General features: G+C 39.1%; 1 protein-coding gene across 15 annotated transcripts in view; it reads left to right on the top strand.

The window, feature by feature from the left end:
* ablim1b (actin binding LIM protein 1b) overlaps positions 1–19940 on the top strand; it is a 62952-nt gene that overhangs the window by 13102 nt on the left and 29910 nt on the right. For 2 of the 15 annotated variants that reach the window (XR_008303090.1, XM_053238865.1), the window contains exons 1-2: positions 1226–1655; positions 13720–13854. Coding sequence is in view for 1 of the 15 variants with exons in the window: in XM_053238865.1 (XP_053094840.1) it covers positions 1418–1655; positions 13720–13854 (373 nt within the window). In the remaining 14 variants the exon portion in view is untranslated. Of the gene's footprint in view, positions 1–614; positions 1656–6928; positions 7350–13719; positions 13855–19940 lie in introns of those variants that run through there. The other 13 variants (XR_008303093.1, XR_008303089.1, XR_008303084.1 and 10 more) reach the window with 12 other exon arrangements.

Below are 19940 nucleotides of genomic sequence, written 5' to 3' on the forward strand. Positions count from 1 at the left end.
ATTATTATATGAGCAGTTTAATGAGCCAGATGAATAAGGTCCCTAGGTGAGTTGTTTCAACAATTAAATGTCGTCTAGGTTTTGCTGAAGAAAAAGTTTTGATGATTTATGTGTGATCTGGGCCTTGCACAAATCATACCCACATAAAAGAGTCTTTTTTAAATGAGGTTGTTCACAGAAGCTGTACAGCAGCTCTGCCATGGCGCTTAATGACCCAGGGTCAAGGTGGCTGTCTTGGTGAAATTCCAAGTTAAATGTAGATACTTGCTGGTGTGCAGTTTAGGATTGATCTGGGCATGAACACAGTGCCTTTCCTGAACCCATAATCATCTAGTTTTCCAATTAAAACCTTATACTGGAACTGTTGTATAATACTTTAACTGTTGCTATATTTAAGCTGGGTTTACTGTTTTTTTTTATCACAAGATAATGATTGGCCTACTTTCTTAACTAGGAAAGCAAAAAAATATTCTCATACATTATATCCAAAATTTGAGTTGTAATACAGCGTTGACATTTCTCAATATGGCAGAACCCATGGCATTTCAGTTTGCTATCAAAGATAAATTTTGTAATTTTGTAATTTACCAACCCTTCTAAGGGAATTTTTGACATTGCTGTCAATTTTGTCTTATCATTATCCCTTTGCATTGACTGCGTAAGAGATTTAATAGGTGCATTCTAGCTAGCTATGATGTTAGCCTTCATGTTTTGCATTAGTTTGGCTTTACATTTCCGAAGGTCAGTATCAATGGCGTTCTTACAACTTTAACCACTTGAACAGCAAGTGTATTTTTTGTTTGCCTAGCAGTTTCATATTTTTATTACATATTCAGTCAAGATCTCATAGGCCTATAATAATAATAATAGTGAATTTCTTTGGTTTATGTAAATCTCAACCAGCAGTGTGTTTACCAGTGTGTGGACAACTTACGGCTTTGTCTAGACTATTATTAAAATGATTGATTGAGCGATCAGCTTGGAAGGAAAATAACATTAGAATACACAGCTTTGTAATCTTCTTAAAGAGTTCCCTAATGAAAGAGCTTAAACTTGGTTATGTGTCTTTCTCAGAGCAGTGCTGCTTGTCTTGCCGTGTGTGGACACCAAGTCATCAGTCATGACTCGGGCTGGCCCAGGTGCTCTGTTAGCCCTCATGGGAAGATAGTCACTAAAAATACATCAGCCCTAAGCTGCTTATAGCATCCAGGAATGAGCTCACTGTAGCAGCTCAGAGTTGCTTTGCCAATAAATGCAGCATCTCTTCACATCCGAGGAGAAGCACTACATGCACCACATGTGGCTCTGCCCTCCTCGGACTCTATAGTCCTGGTGTAGTGAGTTGTATCCGAGTGCTGTGTGGTGTTTTCCCCACCCACTAGTGTATAATCTGCATCATCTGGTAGAAGACCTCACCATGCCCAACCTGAGCTCCCTGGGCAAGCTGTGTGGCTCCAGCCACAGCGATGACATCATTATTCAGGACCAGGTCAAGCGCAAGAACTCTGTGCGCCGCATGTCTATCATTGAGGATGGGAATGTGGCCGAAGTGCTCTACCTCATTCCCAAACAGTCAATGATGGAGCAACTGCCCTTCCTTGACCCTAGCGAGTATGTGATCCTGGAGAAGATGGCACCTCCTCACATAAGATCCGGTAAGAGAGCTTACATATGGAAAATGGGGAATGTGTAGTATCCAAAGAAGAAAGCAATGTTATATATTTACTTTGGAGACAATAGCAGATTAATGCTTCATTTATGGTTTTCATTTTGGGGCCACGATTTTTGGTACAAACTAGTTCAGGTTTCGTTTTGTTAGTAATCCAGGCAAAATTAAACTAGCGATCTGTGTGTAAGTTTAATCTTATTATTTTAATATTCCACTCTTTTTTTTTTTTACATTAACTGTGAAGTGAAGTGAATCACCTACAGGATGGTGGAAAAATTATATTGTGAGCACCAGGAAAAAAATCAGTTTAAATAATTTGAATTATATTTTAAGCAATTATATCATTCTCCTCAAATATGAGGGGACGATCCAACACAAAACAGCATGTTTTACCCAAACTAACCGCGTTGTTTCAAGACATCCATATTTTTCCTTCTGTCATCAGTGTCACTACACGGGATTCTTCTATTTATTTATTAATATTCCTTATTATTTATTTTCTTTATTCCTCATTCTTAATTCGTTTTATTTGTTTTAAGTTAACTATGGATGGATGATTTTAGTAGTCTGTGTAGGACTGTTTTCGACACTTTTTGTGTTCATTCGAGTCTATTAAATGTAAAATGTTTTGTGTGAAATGCACATGACAGACATGGTGCCTTTTCACTGCTAGGTTTACAAGTCAGTATGTTTAAATTTCACTTTCAGGAAAAGTAAAAAAAATAATGATCACAGCTTTATTTAAAGAATTTCTGCTGAAGAAGAGCTTTGTGTTATATTACGCCAGTAGATGTGGTATGGGAAATGTGGTCCTCCTCACCACAGCTGATGAGGTTGTTCTTCATGTGTTTGTGTGGTAGATACATCGTGCGCTAGAGATTATGCTGAATAATATCTTTTGAGATGGGGGTGGGTGTCACCTGCTGTTTTAGCGCTGCTATTGTGGCCACATTCAGGATGGAATCTGCTGATTAATATGCTGTGCCTGGATTCTTATTTATTGTTTATTTTTTCTGTGGTGTTATGAAGAAGTAAAAGTTAGTGATTATGTCCAGATAGGAAGAATAACTGAGGGCATTTGAGGTGTCTCATTTGAGAGATATGTCAATTGTACATATAAAAAAAAAACATTATTAGACATAAAAAACATTATTAGACATTATTTAAAACATTATTAAACATTAACGATCTTATCTAATAACAAACAAAAGTTCTGTGTTCTGTTTTAATTGCTTCATACAAGTCTGATGGTTCATGGGTTGACTGTTTTTTTCACAGCCCAGATGGGAAGCCTGTCCGTTGCAGGGCACCATACAAACATTCACACACTTGTTCGAACACTCATTTAAACATAGAGTTAATTTTCGAGCTGCCAATCCACCTGCTGGAGTGTTTTTTGGGAGGTGTGTGAAAATACACACAAACACATGGAGAACATCTGAAACTCTGCACTGACAGTAACCTGCGCTCAAGCCCCTGGAGCTGTGAAGCAGCAATGCTATCCATCCGAACACAATAGCATACTGCAATATCTTTGCATTCTTATTCTGCATTTTCCAGCTCTCTGCTGGCTTTTCTAATAAATGTTTCTGGAAAGGAATTAGAAGCTGTAGTCCAGTGGAGCGTTGTAGTGTACAACTCCACGTGACAGATGATTCCAGCACTGCAGTGCCTCTCAGTCTCTCTCACATGGATGCACAGGTCTGTGTTGTTACTGTTTGACGCATGCACTCCATTGAAGCAGGCTCATAGAATAGAACCAGCACATTACTGTGCTCATATCTCCATTCACCCGATCAATCATTTACCAGCAGAGCGGAGTCACTGCACCCCTCACGCATGACTAAATCAACAGTCTACCATTCAAAGGAGACCCCTGATATAACACTGTTCACTCTTTCACTTTTATGAAATGCACTGCTTCTCTTTGGCTCAAGCTGTATTATCGAGTTCATGCTTACTGACACTGAGATCAGTTTGCTAAGAGTAAGAAATCCTAATTTGCTGAGTCAGTGCAACTAGCAGCATTTAAGCGGTTAAAGTAGTCGCTTGTAATTTTTAGAACCTTCTTCTCTAAGATGCATTTCACTGCAACGAAAACATTGTCAAACCTTTCCCTTCCCTCCACCTCCTCTCTTATAACTATGTGTGCTATGTCAGTTTTGTTTTACTGAAAAGGGGCAAGCAGAGCTGCTCGTTTCTACACCAGAAAAAAATTAAACAGAAGCCTAAAATAAAGAAATAGCATTGCAAAACTCTAAAGCCACAAAATAAAATTGCAAGGCTTACTAAGCTATCTTTAAAGTTATGTTATTATTGCAGTTAGTGATGATTATGTGTATTGCCTAGAATAGAAACACCTTAAATATTACAAAATGCAGACTGAATCAATTTAAAATGGAGTAATGTGTGTGTGTATATACATACATACATACATATATATATATATATATATATATATATATATATATATATATATATATACATATATATATACACACACACACACACATATATACATACATATATGTATACACATATACACACACACCCACACAACCCTTTGTATATACAGTATACAGTATATACACAATAGGTGTAATCAGGATTTGCTCTAAAATGTGTTTGGAGGCTTTTCTATAATCTAAGACACGCACACCCATACATATATACACACACACATCTGCTGTTTGAAATTCAGCTCATCTCCTCTGACAGATTCAAATATGCCTGGTTCGAAGTAGACTTCATTCGCTGTGCATTAGCTCTGACTTTATGCTACCGCAATAGAGATGCACCCCTTTTTCACTGACAAGTTGCGAGGGCTGATGCACGTTCTGGACACCACCAAACCTTTTTAAGAACCAGTCTGCGTTTTCACTAGGTTATCAGCAGAACCACTGAGTAATCAGAGGTGGGAGTCTCCTAATGCACAGTCTACAAACATCTAAGGAGGATTTAATCACAAAAGGGAAGTTATATATATATTTTTACTGCATTTACTTGTTTGTTATTGAATGTGTAGCTGAAGACAGCCTTGTTACCATTAGCATTAGTGATGTAGTTACTATACAGTTAATTAATATTTCTTTTAATTTATTGAGCAATATAAAAAAAATAATCAAGGATTTTACAAATTATATATCTGGCTTTGATAACATCCCTTACGAAAAAAAACCCCAATATAATAATGCATTAGAAAAATGTCTGACAGTTTCCATCATGTAATGGGAATCATGTCACTTTAATGGGAATTGGCTTGGTTCCCGTTAGGTAGGTTTCATCCTGAAATTTTCCATGAGAGATGTTCTGGTTCATATAAGATACCATCAGAACCAATATGGCCCTCTTTAATAGGTAGATGATTACCATCAGAAGGAAATTAAATAAGCAATGAGGAATAACTAGGAACAATATATTCCATTAAACCACCATTACAAACCTCCAGAAACACATTAAAATCCATTATACCACAGCACTGACAGCGGATCCATCTGTAACGTAAATGATCGGTTTATAATAATACTGTTTCTATAGGAACAGCTCATTCTCAGGGCCTTTTTTGTTGGATGCTCCACGTAAACTAAGCCTAATACTAAATAGATTTAAACAAAGAAAATGTGTTGATATGGCAAAGCTTTCTCTTAGGAGACAGGAACTAACTTGTCTCATACATGTTCCATAACATTAAATCTAACTATAAACGGTTAAAAAGTGCAAAGAGTCATTCATTTATAAATTGTAATCATTGGCAAATCACTGTGGTATAAGTGGAATAACACACTCCAGACTGTGCTGTTATACAAAAATGAGCCACATTGTGTTATGCTGTTTCTCACCACTCTTACGTGAATTCTTTTTTATATAACAGCATAGTGTTATTCCATACAAAGGAACGACTAGAGATCTCTAATGGTTTCTACAAGTTTTCCAGCAGGTATATCTTGCCCTTATCCAACATCTATATGCAGCACAAATGTATCAGATGTATCATTAGCAGTGTAGCTCATATTTAGTTCTTTGAAGTTTGCAGGAAAGTTCTTTTTCTGCCTCACCTCCAGCATCCTGGGTTTGATCCTGACCTCGGCTGACTGAATGGGTTTCCTCTGGGTTCTCTACTTTCCTCCTACTGTCCAAAAATGTGCCACTAGGTGGATTGACTAAGACAAATTACTCCTAGACATGAGTGTGTGTGAATATGTGTGTGTGCATGGTGCTCTATGATGGACTTGCATCCCATCCAGGGCATATTCCCACATCATTCCCTGTATTCCCGGGATAGACTCTGAAGCCATTGCGACCCAGACAACGACAAAGTAGTTAGTGAAAGTGAGTGAGCGATTAAGTAATTTTATATATTATTTTTCACATCCCCATCCCTTCCACATGTTTCTTTTTTTACTGCAGTCCTGAAAATAGTCGAGTCATGTTGTCATCATGGCAGTGATGCCAACCCAAGACTTTGATGTCATTTTGGTGCTGGAGCTGAAGCAATTCTGAAGCACAACTCTCATGTCCTGGCACAGTGTGGAACAGTTCAGGTTAGGCCCTGGCTCTGGAATCAGCACAGTAGAAAAGGATTAGTGGAGACAGAGATATGGGGAGCAGGAATCTTACCCATTTTCACTGAGTGGGATACGCTATTCATAATTCCTCAGAGCTGCCTCATTCCCTCAGCACATAATTCCCCCTTAGAGATGCACAGCACAGCGGTTGGGTATTAATAACACCTCTCAATCAACTTGCAAACTCAATTGTACGCCCAGTAATCCTATAATCTACTGCCACGGTGCCACAATAGACCAGACCAGGCCCTGGCAGTCTCATAAAAACTAGGGTTATATCGCTATAGCACAGATGGTCCTATGTATTTAAGTATGAATATTCTTTCTGAGGGAATATGAACATATCCACTGTTATCCATCAATTCACTATACAATTGACGTAACTGTGGTGACGGTGAGTGGTGATTGTTTTGTAGAAAAGTGTGTAAAAGCTGCCAGGGTACATAGTTTAGTGATAGAAACACTAGTCTGTATGGGGATGATGTATGTATAGCAAACTAGAAACTATGCTGAACAATGAAGAAAAAAAGAGCAGCTGATAGAGAGACAGGGAGAAACAATGAGAGAGAGAGAGAGAGGGACAGAGAGAGAGAGAGAGAGAAGCAGTGAATATAAAATAGAGTCACATGTGCTGCACACTGCCCTCCCCTCTCGGTCCTTTTGAAGAATTTAAGGTGGTGTCTCTAACTGGGAGGGATTATGACTATGGAATCTGCATTTGTCACACAGAGCAGCTGCAACCTGGTTATTTCAGCACAGCGACGGCAGAGTCCTCAAACACATACACACTCTCACGCACACACACACTGGCAGAAAAGGGGAAGGCTCAAGAAACGGAGACCAAATGAGCAGTCACACAGTGCCGACTGGCTGCCTAGTTTGACAGGACTAGCACTCTCTCTCTCTTTCTCTCTCTCTGATCCTCTGCCTTCCTTTATTTCTTTTTTTATATTGGCTTTCTCTTTCTCTCTCTCTCTCTCTCTGTCTTTCTCCTTTGGACTGAGAGGTAGAGAGTGCAGGAAGACCCATCGAAGGCAGACAGCAGCAACAGCAGCAGAAGCGTCTCTCCTCTCTCAAGCCCCAGAAGGAGCCAATGGTCATGGTGAAGGAGAAAGGTAGTTGGCATGGTGTTCACACCAGTTTTTTGTAGGCCAGAGAGTATGTGATTGTGCAGAAGATACTTCCTGTCTGAGGAGAGTAGGTGTGTTTATCGTGCGTGCAAGTAGGATGCTGGAATTTGAGAGAGAGTCTGTATACACAAGGCTTTGATGCGGACGCTTTTATGTAGATGTAGATTAGTGTTGTGTATCGGTTATTGTCATTCATGACCATCGATATGATAGATACTAGCGTAGCTATAACTGTGTTTCAGTATCAACGGGTCTCAAAATTCACAGCTGAGGAAAGGTTTACTGTGGACAGAATTAAGCGTGCATGCATTCTGCCGTGTCTGTATGTATACTAAAGTGTATGCAGAACGTTTTACAACCATATGCGTGTGTCTGTCAATGGGGACCAGTAAAAATCTCAGCAATCTCTGGTGTGTGAAATTGCACTAGCAAGTAGAACAGAAACAGCTGTTAAGTACTTAATGCCCCTTTTACAAATGCTTCTGTACTGCCTTCTTCCACAACACCTGATTTAAACAACATAGGTAGAAGAAGCACTCTACATGTAGGAGGACTACTATTTCCAGCTAGAATGTTGTGTAAGAGTATTTAAGTATTGAATAGCCTTGAATTATTTACAAAATGCACAAAGGGGTCCTGAGTTGGGCAGAACGTTTGGGATGCAATTCAGAGAGAAACACACTATTCCCGTACCATACACCTTTCCTGCCATAGCTAGATGATGGAAGCAGATAGGATGCCGGGCGGGTTTTGAAGGAACACTGCACCAAAGTGGATGATTCAGGAATACTACAAAAGTAGATCATGAGTCACGAGAAGCTCCTAAATGATTTGTGCAGAATGTGTGTATATGATTGTGTGTGCGAGTGAGAGAGAGATTAGTCTCAATAATGTATTTAGCCAATCACGGTATCCATGGCAACCAGGCAACGAGTGGTCTGCTGGTGAGAGTATACTACATCATGTGAATCATAGCCTAAAATCATACCTAATACACAAACAAACACCTGGAGACTATCAGACATACATTCTTTAGACACACTGCACAAACATGCATGTATTTCAACTTAACACACACTTGTTCTTTCAATTATACATGGATCTGGCAACAACTTGGTCCAAATGTGTGTGAGGCTTCTGCATACACCTCATGAATAAAAGGTACAGGTATATATTTGATTGATGTAGAATAGGTATGAGGTAGAATTCAGAAGTTCAATATATTTAATGCATGCTTGATCTTGATAAAAAAGCTTATGTTTGTCCATCAGGTCCATGTATTTGAAAGAGCAGCGGAGCCTCACACACTCTCTAGAAGCTTCCAGACGCCATACACTCTTGTGATATCAGAGTGCACAATGGAGGACATTTGGACTCCTGTCAAAGACACACAGTACTGATAATCGAGTATGTGCTCTAGCATGGATAAAACTGTGGCTTTCAATAGTGCAGTGATGTTTCATGACTTTAAGAGTGGTTAAAATAACAGCTGTCTGCCTGTCAGAAATGATGTTAATGCTTTGTTAATAGCAAACTAAGACCTAAGCACACACTGTTGGTTCTGCTGTATCTGTGTCAGTGTTTGTATAGTGAGATGACTCCATGTCCTCCATACTTTGGGGTGATAGTGTTTAATCCTCACACAGAACAAACAAGCTGGCTGCCCACTTCTTTAATTGGATCTGTTCTGTGGGCTGTCACTGGCTGTCATTACATGCAGTAAATAACCACTTTTATAATCTTGAGCTAGATAAAGCAAAACAGAACAGTCCAGAATATTTTCGAAACTCTTGCATCATACATTCGACGGATTTGACGTGAAGGATTTTCTTTCTGTAATACGTCCATGTGTTTCTCAGGTTAATATGCAGTCTATAGATGTTCATAACTTGAGTACCTTGTCTCCTTATCCATTACTCCAGTGCTGCCGATTAGCTTACAATATTTTGACAGCTGTATTTATGACTGTCTTTTGTCCAGGTGTTAAAGTGCCATTACGTTCGACTGAGTGATCTCTCCACTAACATTTTAAAACCCTTTCCCAGTTTTCTCCTTCCGTCGCTGATAAACTGTCCATATCCATTTTATGCTGTTCTGTCTTATATTTACATTATCTTGTCTTTTCAGAGCTCTTCATTCAGCCTTTTTAATGAGATCTACTTCCACTTCAGATCATTTCTGTTAGCTTCACTCAAACTTATGTACTGATAAGATAGTGAATAAGCATATTATAGCACACAGTAAGTGTATTATTGTAATCTAGTTAACATTTTTCTCATAAGATTCATATCATAAGGTTTGGCTTATCTCCTGTATCCATTTAAAGGAGTGCTTCATGACTTCTGTTCAGCCCAAATAGTTCTAGTGAAGCAGCTAATCAGTTTAGCAGTTTGAATAATTTGGTAGTGTCCTGTGAGGTCAGAGTTGCTTAGAGTGGGCGAAGAAATCAGCCATTTGTTCAGTGTAGAGATCAGAGGTGAACTAATGCTGGGACTTTACTTAGCACAGTGCTAAAGAGGGAAATAATCAATAAGAAAGAAAAGAAGTTTAGTCAATGCGTAGAGTGTTATAATAAAGGTTAGCTTTGTTTGATGAGATTGTGACTGCGTGGAAAGAGAAGGACATGATCTTTAACCTGTTACATTCTCAGGATCTGTTAGCAGGTCCAGTCCCAGGGTTGGACAAATCAGTCGCGCAGATTTCATACCCGAGCTACTTTTTTTGAAGTTGCCCCAGAGATAAGTAGCTTCAACTGCCAGAAAAAGACAAAAACCTACTCCATATTGACTTTCGCGAAAGAAAAAAGGCTATGTTTAAACTTAACTTGATGCACAGTAGTGCTCTACTCATTCCGAATCACACAGCCTGCTGCACTACACACTTTGGCTTAGGTGTGATCTGGCTGATGGTAGAATGGGATTTTACAAGCAGATTAATTAATTAATTAATTAGTGTGCCTGAACGACAGATGGTTGTTTCATAATCAGGAATAGGCAGGTATGAGGAAACACTGAAGCCAGAATCAAATAATATACTTTATGTGCAATACAAGGACAGAGCACCATAGCCGAAAAACATTGGCTAGTGACTTCCCAGCTTTTTATTGAGGGTGCAAACACCATGTACTACATTAGAAACTTTGTTATACTTGTTTTTTATTTTGATTAGTTTTTATTAATCTCATATATCACCTAGCTAACTAGCTAGATGTAAGTTGCATTACATTAGCTATCACTTTTTAACCAAGTCAGTTTGTGGGCAACTGAAACACATGTCTTCCAAGAGCTTCCGCATGCCTGGTATGCTAGCTAATGAATTTATGACTTGTCCACCCTGCAGACCTACTCTAATAACTACACGCCTTTCTTATTAGCTTCATTATAGCTACTGGCAAATTCATAGCAGTTACTGAATAACACCCTTCAAAATGAAAATCTGAATAAGAGTAACACTCTGGACTTTTAAGAGTTTCAAAATGCTCTTAAGAATCATAGTATTCTGAAAATGATTTTCTAACCTAAAACTGATAGCTGATTATTTCGCCGTGTCTAGTAGTACGTGTTAGGAAGTTGAACGTGCACTTGTAAGTGATATATTAACCTGCTGATTAGCTTTACTCAGCCCATACCTATACTGCTTGTATGACTCTGGTCAGGGGTATTATAAAGCTGTGTACCTTCCTACAGTGTTTTTCTCACACCATCTGGTTCCATTCTCTGTCAGGCATGGAATGTGTTCCACATCTATGCTTCACACTCAGTATGAGTAACACATAATGCTCAAGGAGATCCCTGTCCATATGATGATTTGCATAAATGGGTGATGCTCAGTGCTGCTAAATGTGCAGCACATACTGCCTTGTTACAGAAACAGTTCCACGGTATATCTGTAAAACATCTGGCATGAATGGCTGATTCAGAGAAGCATTTATTTGAATTGTATTCCTTCACCACATGGACACATTTTATAATAACATCAATGTGGATTTTGCAATTAGGCATTTTTATACTATCTGCCTTGTATTTTTAGTAAGATCTGTAAGTGGCTTTGCAGCTACAGGAAAACAACATGCAGCATAAATCCACCTGCCTATTACTCAGTGTCAGCCTGACAAAATACTGCAGCCTCATTCTCTCGTTACATTATACAACTTTCCCCGTGCTGTATTGTCGTGACATTAAATCTGGTCGCCATGGCAACAGCTCTCTCCAGCGGTGAATACTGGTCTGTGAGAAATCCTTGTGCTTCCGTCTGTGCTGCAATAGGAGCATTCCTGAGAAATCACGGCCCAGCCTGAGACTCAGAGAGAGAAGAGAGACGGCGAGAGAGACAATGCAGGCACTTAATTGATTCAGAAGTGTGTTTTTGTAAGCAGCTTGTCGTGGGAATGGCTGTCAGGGCTTTTAAAATGAGTTGTTTGATTAGTGGAGAGGCTCTGTGGCAGCAGGCTTGTGTAACCTGACTGGCTGATAAAGAGTGCGCTCTCAATATGACACATTCTTTCCTACACTAATCTCACGCAGAGCTTTCAAGAGGCCGCCGATTAGATCGGAGAGGCACAGATCAACTCTGTCATGGAGAAGGGGGAGGCTGCATATTCAGAAGGGATGACTTGGTCCTTGCAACATTTATTAAGGGGACGAGAAGAGTGACAGTAAATGAGAGATCATGAGAAGGTGAGGAGGGTTGAAAAAAAAAGACAGGAATAGAAAGCCTGAAGAGAGCTTCAGTTGAAAGCTTTCCTTTGAAAAGCATGATTACTGTATTGAAGGACCTCAGACTGGAAGTATGTGGAGATAACATTTTGGCCCTAATAACCTTCACTAAGCAAGGCAATGAGAAAGAGACGGATAGAAAGGGAAAGACGAAGAGGTAGGTGATGTGTGAAGCCTCAGTACATTTCAGAGAGCAGTAATTAGCTATTCCTATCTGTTCTCTCTACTATCAGCTCCCATATTCTCCCTGGGCCATGCAGTTATCAAGATGTAACACCTTCAGTGCTCTGTTTCTTAGTGTCTATATGCGTGCATGGTGTGTGTGTGTGTGTGTGTGTTTACACTCTTGAGTGTTTCAATTAAATAAGTACAAGCAATTGTGATTGTCTGCTCTTATGCAAGAGGTTAAAAAAAGAACTCCAAGTGACATTTGGGATGAGTGGCTCAGATTTATAGACAATAAATCAGTGTGTGAAGTGAGTAAATAGCTGGGTGGGTAGGAGGTTGGATAAGGAGGTCAAAACCTCTCCATGTGCTTCTGATAAACAGAGTATTTCATCAAGCCATACAGATCACACACATCCTAACACGATGCACCACTCACACCTACATACAGTGTGCCATCACCTATGGTGTGGGCTTGAGCTGGTGCAGAAACACTCCAGCATTATGCTGTGTGTTTAGCAGGCTGAGTCTGTTGAGTTTGTATTTAGTTCTTTAGACTTACAGTATATTATATACATGCTTCGCCTCTTCAGTAAAGTTAAAGCCACCCAATTATTCAATTCTGTTAATATTTGAGGTAGCAATGATCTTCCTGTGCATTGTAGCATATTTCTTTTTCAGAATCAGAATCAGAATTAGCTTTATTCGCCAAGTGTGTGCCCAGACACACAAGGAATTTGTTATGGTTTTTTAACGTGCTCTTGGTACATACATGCATACATACATACGTACATATCTTACATAAGAACAGAAAACATTTCAATAGTAAGACTTAACAATAAAAAATAAAAAAAATAATAATGTGTATGAATCTGGAACAGAAGATTTATGTACAGATTTATGCATTATTTACTCTATATCCAATTGTATAAATAAAGAGATATGTATATGTATTTACATAATACTTGAGAAAGAGGCAGTAATTAGAAATGGAGGATGAATTACAGGAATGAATTACAGAACACAGGTAACGATTCCTGTGTTAGCTGTTTAAGAATGGAGATGGCATGGGGGGAATAAACTGTTTTTATGCCTAGATGTTCTAGTGCACAGAGATCTGTAACGTCTGCCTGAAGGGAGGAGTGCAAGCAGGTTGTGGCCGGGGTGAGAGGGGTCTGTGATGATGTTACCTGCCCATTTCTTGTACAAGTCCTGAAGGTTGGGCAGGTGCACACCAGCCTAAAGATATTTGCCTAAACATATTTGCACACTCTGCAGTTTGACCTGAGTGTGATTATGCCCTAGGTTCGTGATCAATCATGTGGAGTTAGTTTGTCCATTAGCTACATTTCAGCTGTACATGTGTTTAATAGTAAATTTTATGCAGCTGGATGACTGTCCACTTTCTCGCGTTTTCTCCTTTTACCTGTTGGTAAGGCCTGTTACTGAAAATGTCTCTGTGCTCTCTCTCACAGTGGCCCATCCTCAGGAAGCACACCGGCCCCCGGAGAAAGTGGTCATCCAGTGTTACAAATGCGGGGAGCCATGCAAGGGGGAGGTGCTGCGCGTGCAGAGCAAGCATTTCCACATCAAATGCTTCACCTGCAAAGGTAAGACCTTCTGTTCATGCACCTGCTTCAGTGCAGAATGGATTGCTAACCAGATCTAATTTAGACTGGAAAAGGGAAAACGTGTTCATCATGGGATTGCTCACGGTCATGTCATGTGTGCATGGCTGTCACATGTGGAAAAAGTTCAGTCGTATGTTGATAATAATAATTATTAGTAATAAATTATTAGTAATAATTTGAATAATTATTTATATATGAATAGAGAACAACTTTAATTCAAAGCAAAGTGCCAAAGATGTACTATGGTTGGACCTGAGAAAAAAATCAGCAGCTTTTGAAGTTGACCTGTAACTTTATTACCCATGGATTAAATACTTATAACAAATCCTCCTTGCAGCCTGAGTAATTTTATTAGTATATCATCTCACCAGTTATGCTTGAAGAAGAAAGAGTTCATAATATTCTGATTCTGAGTGAGAATTAATTTGCAATAACTTCAGCCAATAGTATGAAAATCTTATTACTACTTAGATGTGTATCTCCATGGCACTCTGAACAGCCTTTTCTTTTATTTTAAGAGTACTTGGCTCCATGGTCATCCATTCTCAACACTTGCGTGGATTGACCACCTGAGCCACTGGATTGTATAAGAGAGCCTGAGATTTATTCTGAGTGGCAACTTGCCAGGTACAAAGAACGTTCCCTCATTACCTTCTGGGAACGAGAGAGAGAGAGAGAGAGCACTGTCCTCATTTTACTACATCATTCAGCTTTCGCCCATCACCACACTGAGTCTGAGAAACTCCATTCAGAAAAACAGCATTGTTCATAGTAGAATTGAAGTTCTATGAATGTGTAAAAGTGGTAAGGTTCTACATTAACGTTCCCCTAGTTAACATTCTTTAACATTAACAGTCCATGAATGTCAGCGTTAATAAACCAGAAGTAATGTCAACAAAGTAAGAATGTAAGTTAGCACGTATTAACTGGCATTTGCTTAATTTTAACTAAATACACATGCACTGAATCATGGTTATTCATTCTTATTGTTCAATTACAGCATGTACCTAAATGTTGATAACTTACTGACCTCTGGTCTTCAAGTGTAAATTTTGAAACTTAGCATTTAGCCCGAGTTCCGAATTTTTTGCCAGATAACAACCACAAACATGTTCATTAAGGTGTAAGTTCATGCTGATTAGCATTGGCTTAATTTTACTGAAGGATGGGATAGACATAGTCTAATACAAGTTATAGTTACTTTAGTAATGTTACTCATGTGTATTAATGCTAAACTATGTCGTTCATGTTAACTAATTTGTTTAATAATGCCAGTTAAACAATCTTAATGTAAACTGTCTCAGAAAAAGGACAACTGTAATGCCACTTTATTCTGTCTACACGTAACATTACAGCTTTTGCCATGGCAGCCATAACAATCTGAGAAACCATGTTTGCCAGTGTATTCATAGTTTAAACCATACTAAGTGCTCTAAAGCAGAGGTCTGTGGATTTCATTCGTGACAGCAGAGCTCCTCTTTTGTTCTGTATCACTGTTAATCATTACAGCCTCCTCCATGCTTTTCTCAGAGTGAAGATAAGCATACATTTCCAGCTCAGCACTTGACAGGAAGCCCTACTGTTAAAAGAAAACATTAGCATGGTATGCTGGTTTTGCTGGTGACCAGAATAAATTGTATTGCTGATAATTAAATGCCGACATTTCTGGTATTGGTTTTGTCATTAGTACCAGTACTTACATAATTGACTAGTATTGAACCTAGGAACTATGGGAATTATATTTGATCATATATAATCAGGAAAATTAGTTCCTGTTATCACTTGTTATATAAGCAAGTCACAGTCATCCCCTCACCTTCTCTTGAACTTAATAAGACAGAAAAGTGTAGTTTGTCATGTTACTGAGAAACTGCAAAGCATCCTGAAGACTTTCCCATGGTGGAAAACTGTTACAAAGCTCTGACACTGGAGACTCCTTCCATTAATCCTAAATAAATGACTCCTTATAGATGTATTAAAGCAGAAGTTAACGGACATTTATTTAATGTTAACTAAATAAACCTACAGTGACTATTCAGTCTTATTATTAAATAATAGCATGGTCCGAAATGTTGATAACTGCATTGTTAACTGTTGAACCCAGTGTGTATTGGTACAGAGGAATACTCGGGAGGCAGGCGGAATTTCAGCAGAGCTCTGGGCTCACTTTTATTTCTCCTCAGCTGTACAGTGCACTCTCAAACTCAACAAAAAACACAAACTAACAGAAATGCAACGCAAAAGGGGCTGTCACTAGCTCACTGCTTTCGCCTCATTCAAGGTTAAGATCATGCTCTGTGCGTGGGCATGAGTGTGTGCATGTGTGTGTGTGCATTGCAAGCTCCTCTAGCTATGCCACTCTCTGTCTCTCTGGCTCATAGCAGTCATTGAAAGCACAAAGAAACACACATAAATAGGCTGGTGGTAATAAGACACAGGTGAGAATCATCACACGTTACCTGTTGGTTAAACCCGCCTCCTCTCCATCTGCAGCTTATGCTTGATCACACACCTGCTTCCACATTAACATACTCAGATATAACTAAGATTATATCTGAGTTTGTGATTTTTTTTGGAAGAAAAACCTGGAATGGTTTAAGTTGGGTCAGCGATTTCATAAAAGCAATCAGAACAATCAGCATACAAGGAGATGTCTCTACTGGTGTGTCTGTCATATTGCCTGTCAGTATAAACCTCCCCATCCTGCACTGTAATTCAGGTGTCCATCGATGTGGATCAAGTCATTCATGTCAGGAATAAAACATGGCATGTTGTGCTGTTATAGGAAAATAGTCAACGACAGGGTTGTGTTACTTCATTACCACACCAAAGTTGACTATCTTCTACAACAGCACACCCTGAAGTGTTTAGTTACTCTTATACCACAGCAATTTGCAAATGATTACTATTTTTTTAATTTAGTACACATAGTTTTACACATTTATAATTACATTTAATGTTGAAGAATGTCCACAAAACAAGTTAGTTCCTGTTAACAGCTTTACTTCTAAATGTTATGAAGCACTGACACTGGAGACTCCTTAATTAATTTTTTTCCCATTATTATTATTATTATTATTATTATTATTACTAGCTTATGTGGAGCATCCACCATACAGATCCCTGTAAATTAATTGCTATAGAAACAATAACGTATTAGAATGAGTTTGCATTAGAGCCAGTGCTACTGTCAGAGCTGCTGTTATAAAAAATTAATCAACACCTTCTGACTAATCAGATTTGAGAATTCAACAGCGGTATGACATACGGTCATATAAAGAATCTTCAGTGTTATTTTGAGAGTAAATTAAAAGCTAGGATGTAAAAATAACCAGAATCTCAATTAATGATGTGATCAGAAACACACTTTCTAAAATATACAGGTGCTCATAGTGCAAGTAAAATATTTAAAACACATTCTCACAGTAAATTTCTTGGACCTACAATATCTATTTATTTTCTGGTTTAGATATTGTCACTGTTCTCTGTGCTGCACATTGAATTATTTATAGATCCGTGTGTCATTTTCTGGTAAATTCCTGCAGGCCCCAAGAATGGCTGTACTGATTCTCCAGAGAACTTTAGTGTGCCATAATCTTTTTTTGGTTATCTATAAGTGTAACCTTTAGCTCTATTCCTGGAAAGGAGGATACAGAGGTTTACATAACAAACCATTACAAATGTTTGTAAGTGTGTCTGTAAATACGTGGCTGGAGAGTGTGTGCCAGCAGCTGGGATTTGGCAGTGTATGGCTTGACTGTGTGTATGATCTGAGCCAATACACTGTGCTTCTATTTGCTGTTCCATTAGCTACAGCAGATTAGTTAGAGCAAACTCACATCGTGTGCACCACTGAGCATGTGTATTAGCCATCACCCTCCATACTGTCTCTCATTCCTGCACTCACTCTGAATTCCTTCTTCCTCACTCTGAATTCCACTTGTATCCTCATCCTCTTTAGTGTCATGTCCATCTTTCTTTGTCACCCCCACCCTCTGCTTTCTGAATGCTGTGTCAGTCCGAGAGGCTCTGCGCTATTTTCAGCACAGTCTTCAGGAGCCGATAAAGCCCCATGTGACTGGAAATAGCTTTGCTGATCCTGCTGTGAGAGAGCGAGGAGCTAGGGAGGGGTTCTACACACCATGTATGTGTACTGTGCTGCTATGTCAAGAATCACAGCCATTCAGCAGCTGTGGATTTACATTAATGAGAAAGTGGCAAAGCCTCACGCTCATACAGGGTTTCATGCCTTGAGATATTTTTCCAATATGTCATTGCTGCAGCTTTCCCATAGGATGATGTCACCAGCTTTAAGACTCATTAATTCATTATTTTGCATGGTATATAGATCGCACATTAAATTATATTGAATATAACATCATGAAAAATGAGTGGGATGGGTGTGATACTCTTAGTATTCTCATGGGTCTTGATTGATAGTGCTTTTCTTCCAACAAGGTGCCACAGCTTTTTTCAGAGCTAGTGTGTAATCTTGAACTGTTCCACCCTTTTTCACTGCAATACAGACACTTCCTTGGTGGCAAATTCAATCCAGTTCTAGCACCAAAAATCAGCTAATTTGAAATAACTCAAGCGTTCATTTACTCATCTTCAGCAAGTGCTTTATCCTATCCTGGGAACACTGGGTACAAGGTGGGAATGCACCCTGAATTGGATGCCAGTACATTGCAAAGCAATGGGGGACAGTTTAATGTAGCCAGTCCGCCTACTGGCATGTTTTTGGGAGGTGGGAGGAAACCTGAGAACCCAAAGGAAGCTCACAGGGATGTGGGGAGAACATATGAAACTCCACATAGACAGTAACCCAAGCTCAAATTTGACCCAAAGACCCTGGAGGTATGAGCTGGCAATGCTACCCACTGCACCACTGTACCACCCACAAGCAATGCAAGTAATTTTCATAACTGCAATTAAAATTAAGCTGTGAACAGTGCAGGGGCTCACGAAATTAATACAAACAAATCCTGCATGAAATTAATATCTGTTGCATCTGTTGCATTGCACTTAATACTTGTCTATAACAGTGTATTTGGGCATTCACATACACTAAAATTATTTACTTTGAATATGAAAATAGGTTCTTAAAGCCTCAATTTAGAAATCTTCATGGTTGTTTTTTTCATGTTATGCTTTCAGGAAATTCCCACATCAAAATCCATCCCACATTATACACTGATTTCAGCTCTTTGGACTGGTGGGAACTCAGTCAGGTTTACTGTGTATGAAGTGCGTGAATACTGAACTCTCTCACATAGAGTGACTGAGAGCAGGGAGAGGAAGACTAATTCCTTCACAGTGTATTTGCTAAAAGTTGGCAAATCCGAATGTTAGTGTTGGCACAATTTGGTAGGAGGTTTTGGTGATGGAGGAGGTGATGGAAGAAGCTGCTTCTGAAGGATGGCGGATACACTTAAAGCATTCTTTACAAAAATAGTTGAGTGGATTTTCCTGGCAGCTGTCACCATCACAGACACTTCAGCCAGCCCTCCTCCCATTCCATAGTTCTTCTTTCAAACACTTACACCACACACACAAACACACACACACACAGCTGAAAGTTTAAGACATAGCCAGTCTTACTCATGGCTTGTTTCCCCCTCTTAAAATTTAGGATTGGACTGTTGTAAAAACTGTTATAGCTCATCTTATAATCACTCACCATAACTGTTTTTCCTCTCCTACCACAAACTCAGCATTATTTCACCAGGTTGCCATGGATACATGTGACAAATACATATGTGGTCAACATTTATAGCTGCTCCAAACGTTGCCTTAATGTACAAGGCCAAAAGCCTATAATGCAAAAATGATAGGGAGGAGCACTCATCATGGGTCTAACCAATGGTCACCCTGCGGCTGTTCACTAACTAAAGGCTTCAGGATTTCCCAAGCCCTGAATGGACTTCACTCCTGATCTTCCTCAACCTGCCAACTAAAGATTAGCCATCTATAGAAAGCTTAAAAACTAGACATAGAGGCTGGATTTTCTTTATTCAGAGCTACAGACAAGTGCAAGTTAAAGATAACAAGTGCAAGTTAAAGAT

The sequence above is a fragment of the Pangasianodon hypophthalmus genome, chromosome 12 (assembly GCF_027358585.1).
Source record: "Pangasianodon hypophthalmus isolate fPanHyp1 chromosome 12, fPanHyp1.pri, whole genome shotgun sequence".
Taxonomy (NCBI): Eukaryota; Metazoa; Chordata; class Actinopteri; order Siluriformes; family Pangasiidae; genus Pangasianodon; species Pangasianodon hypophthalmus.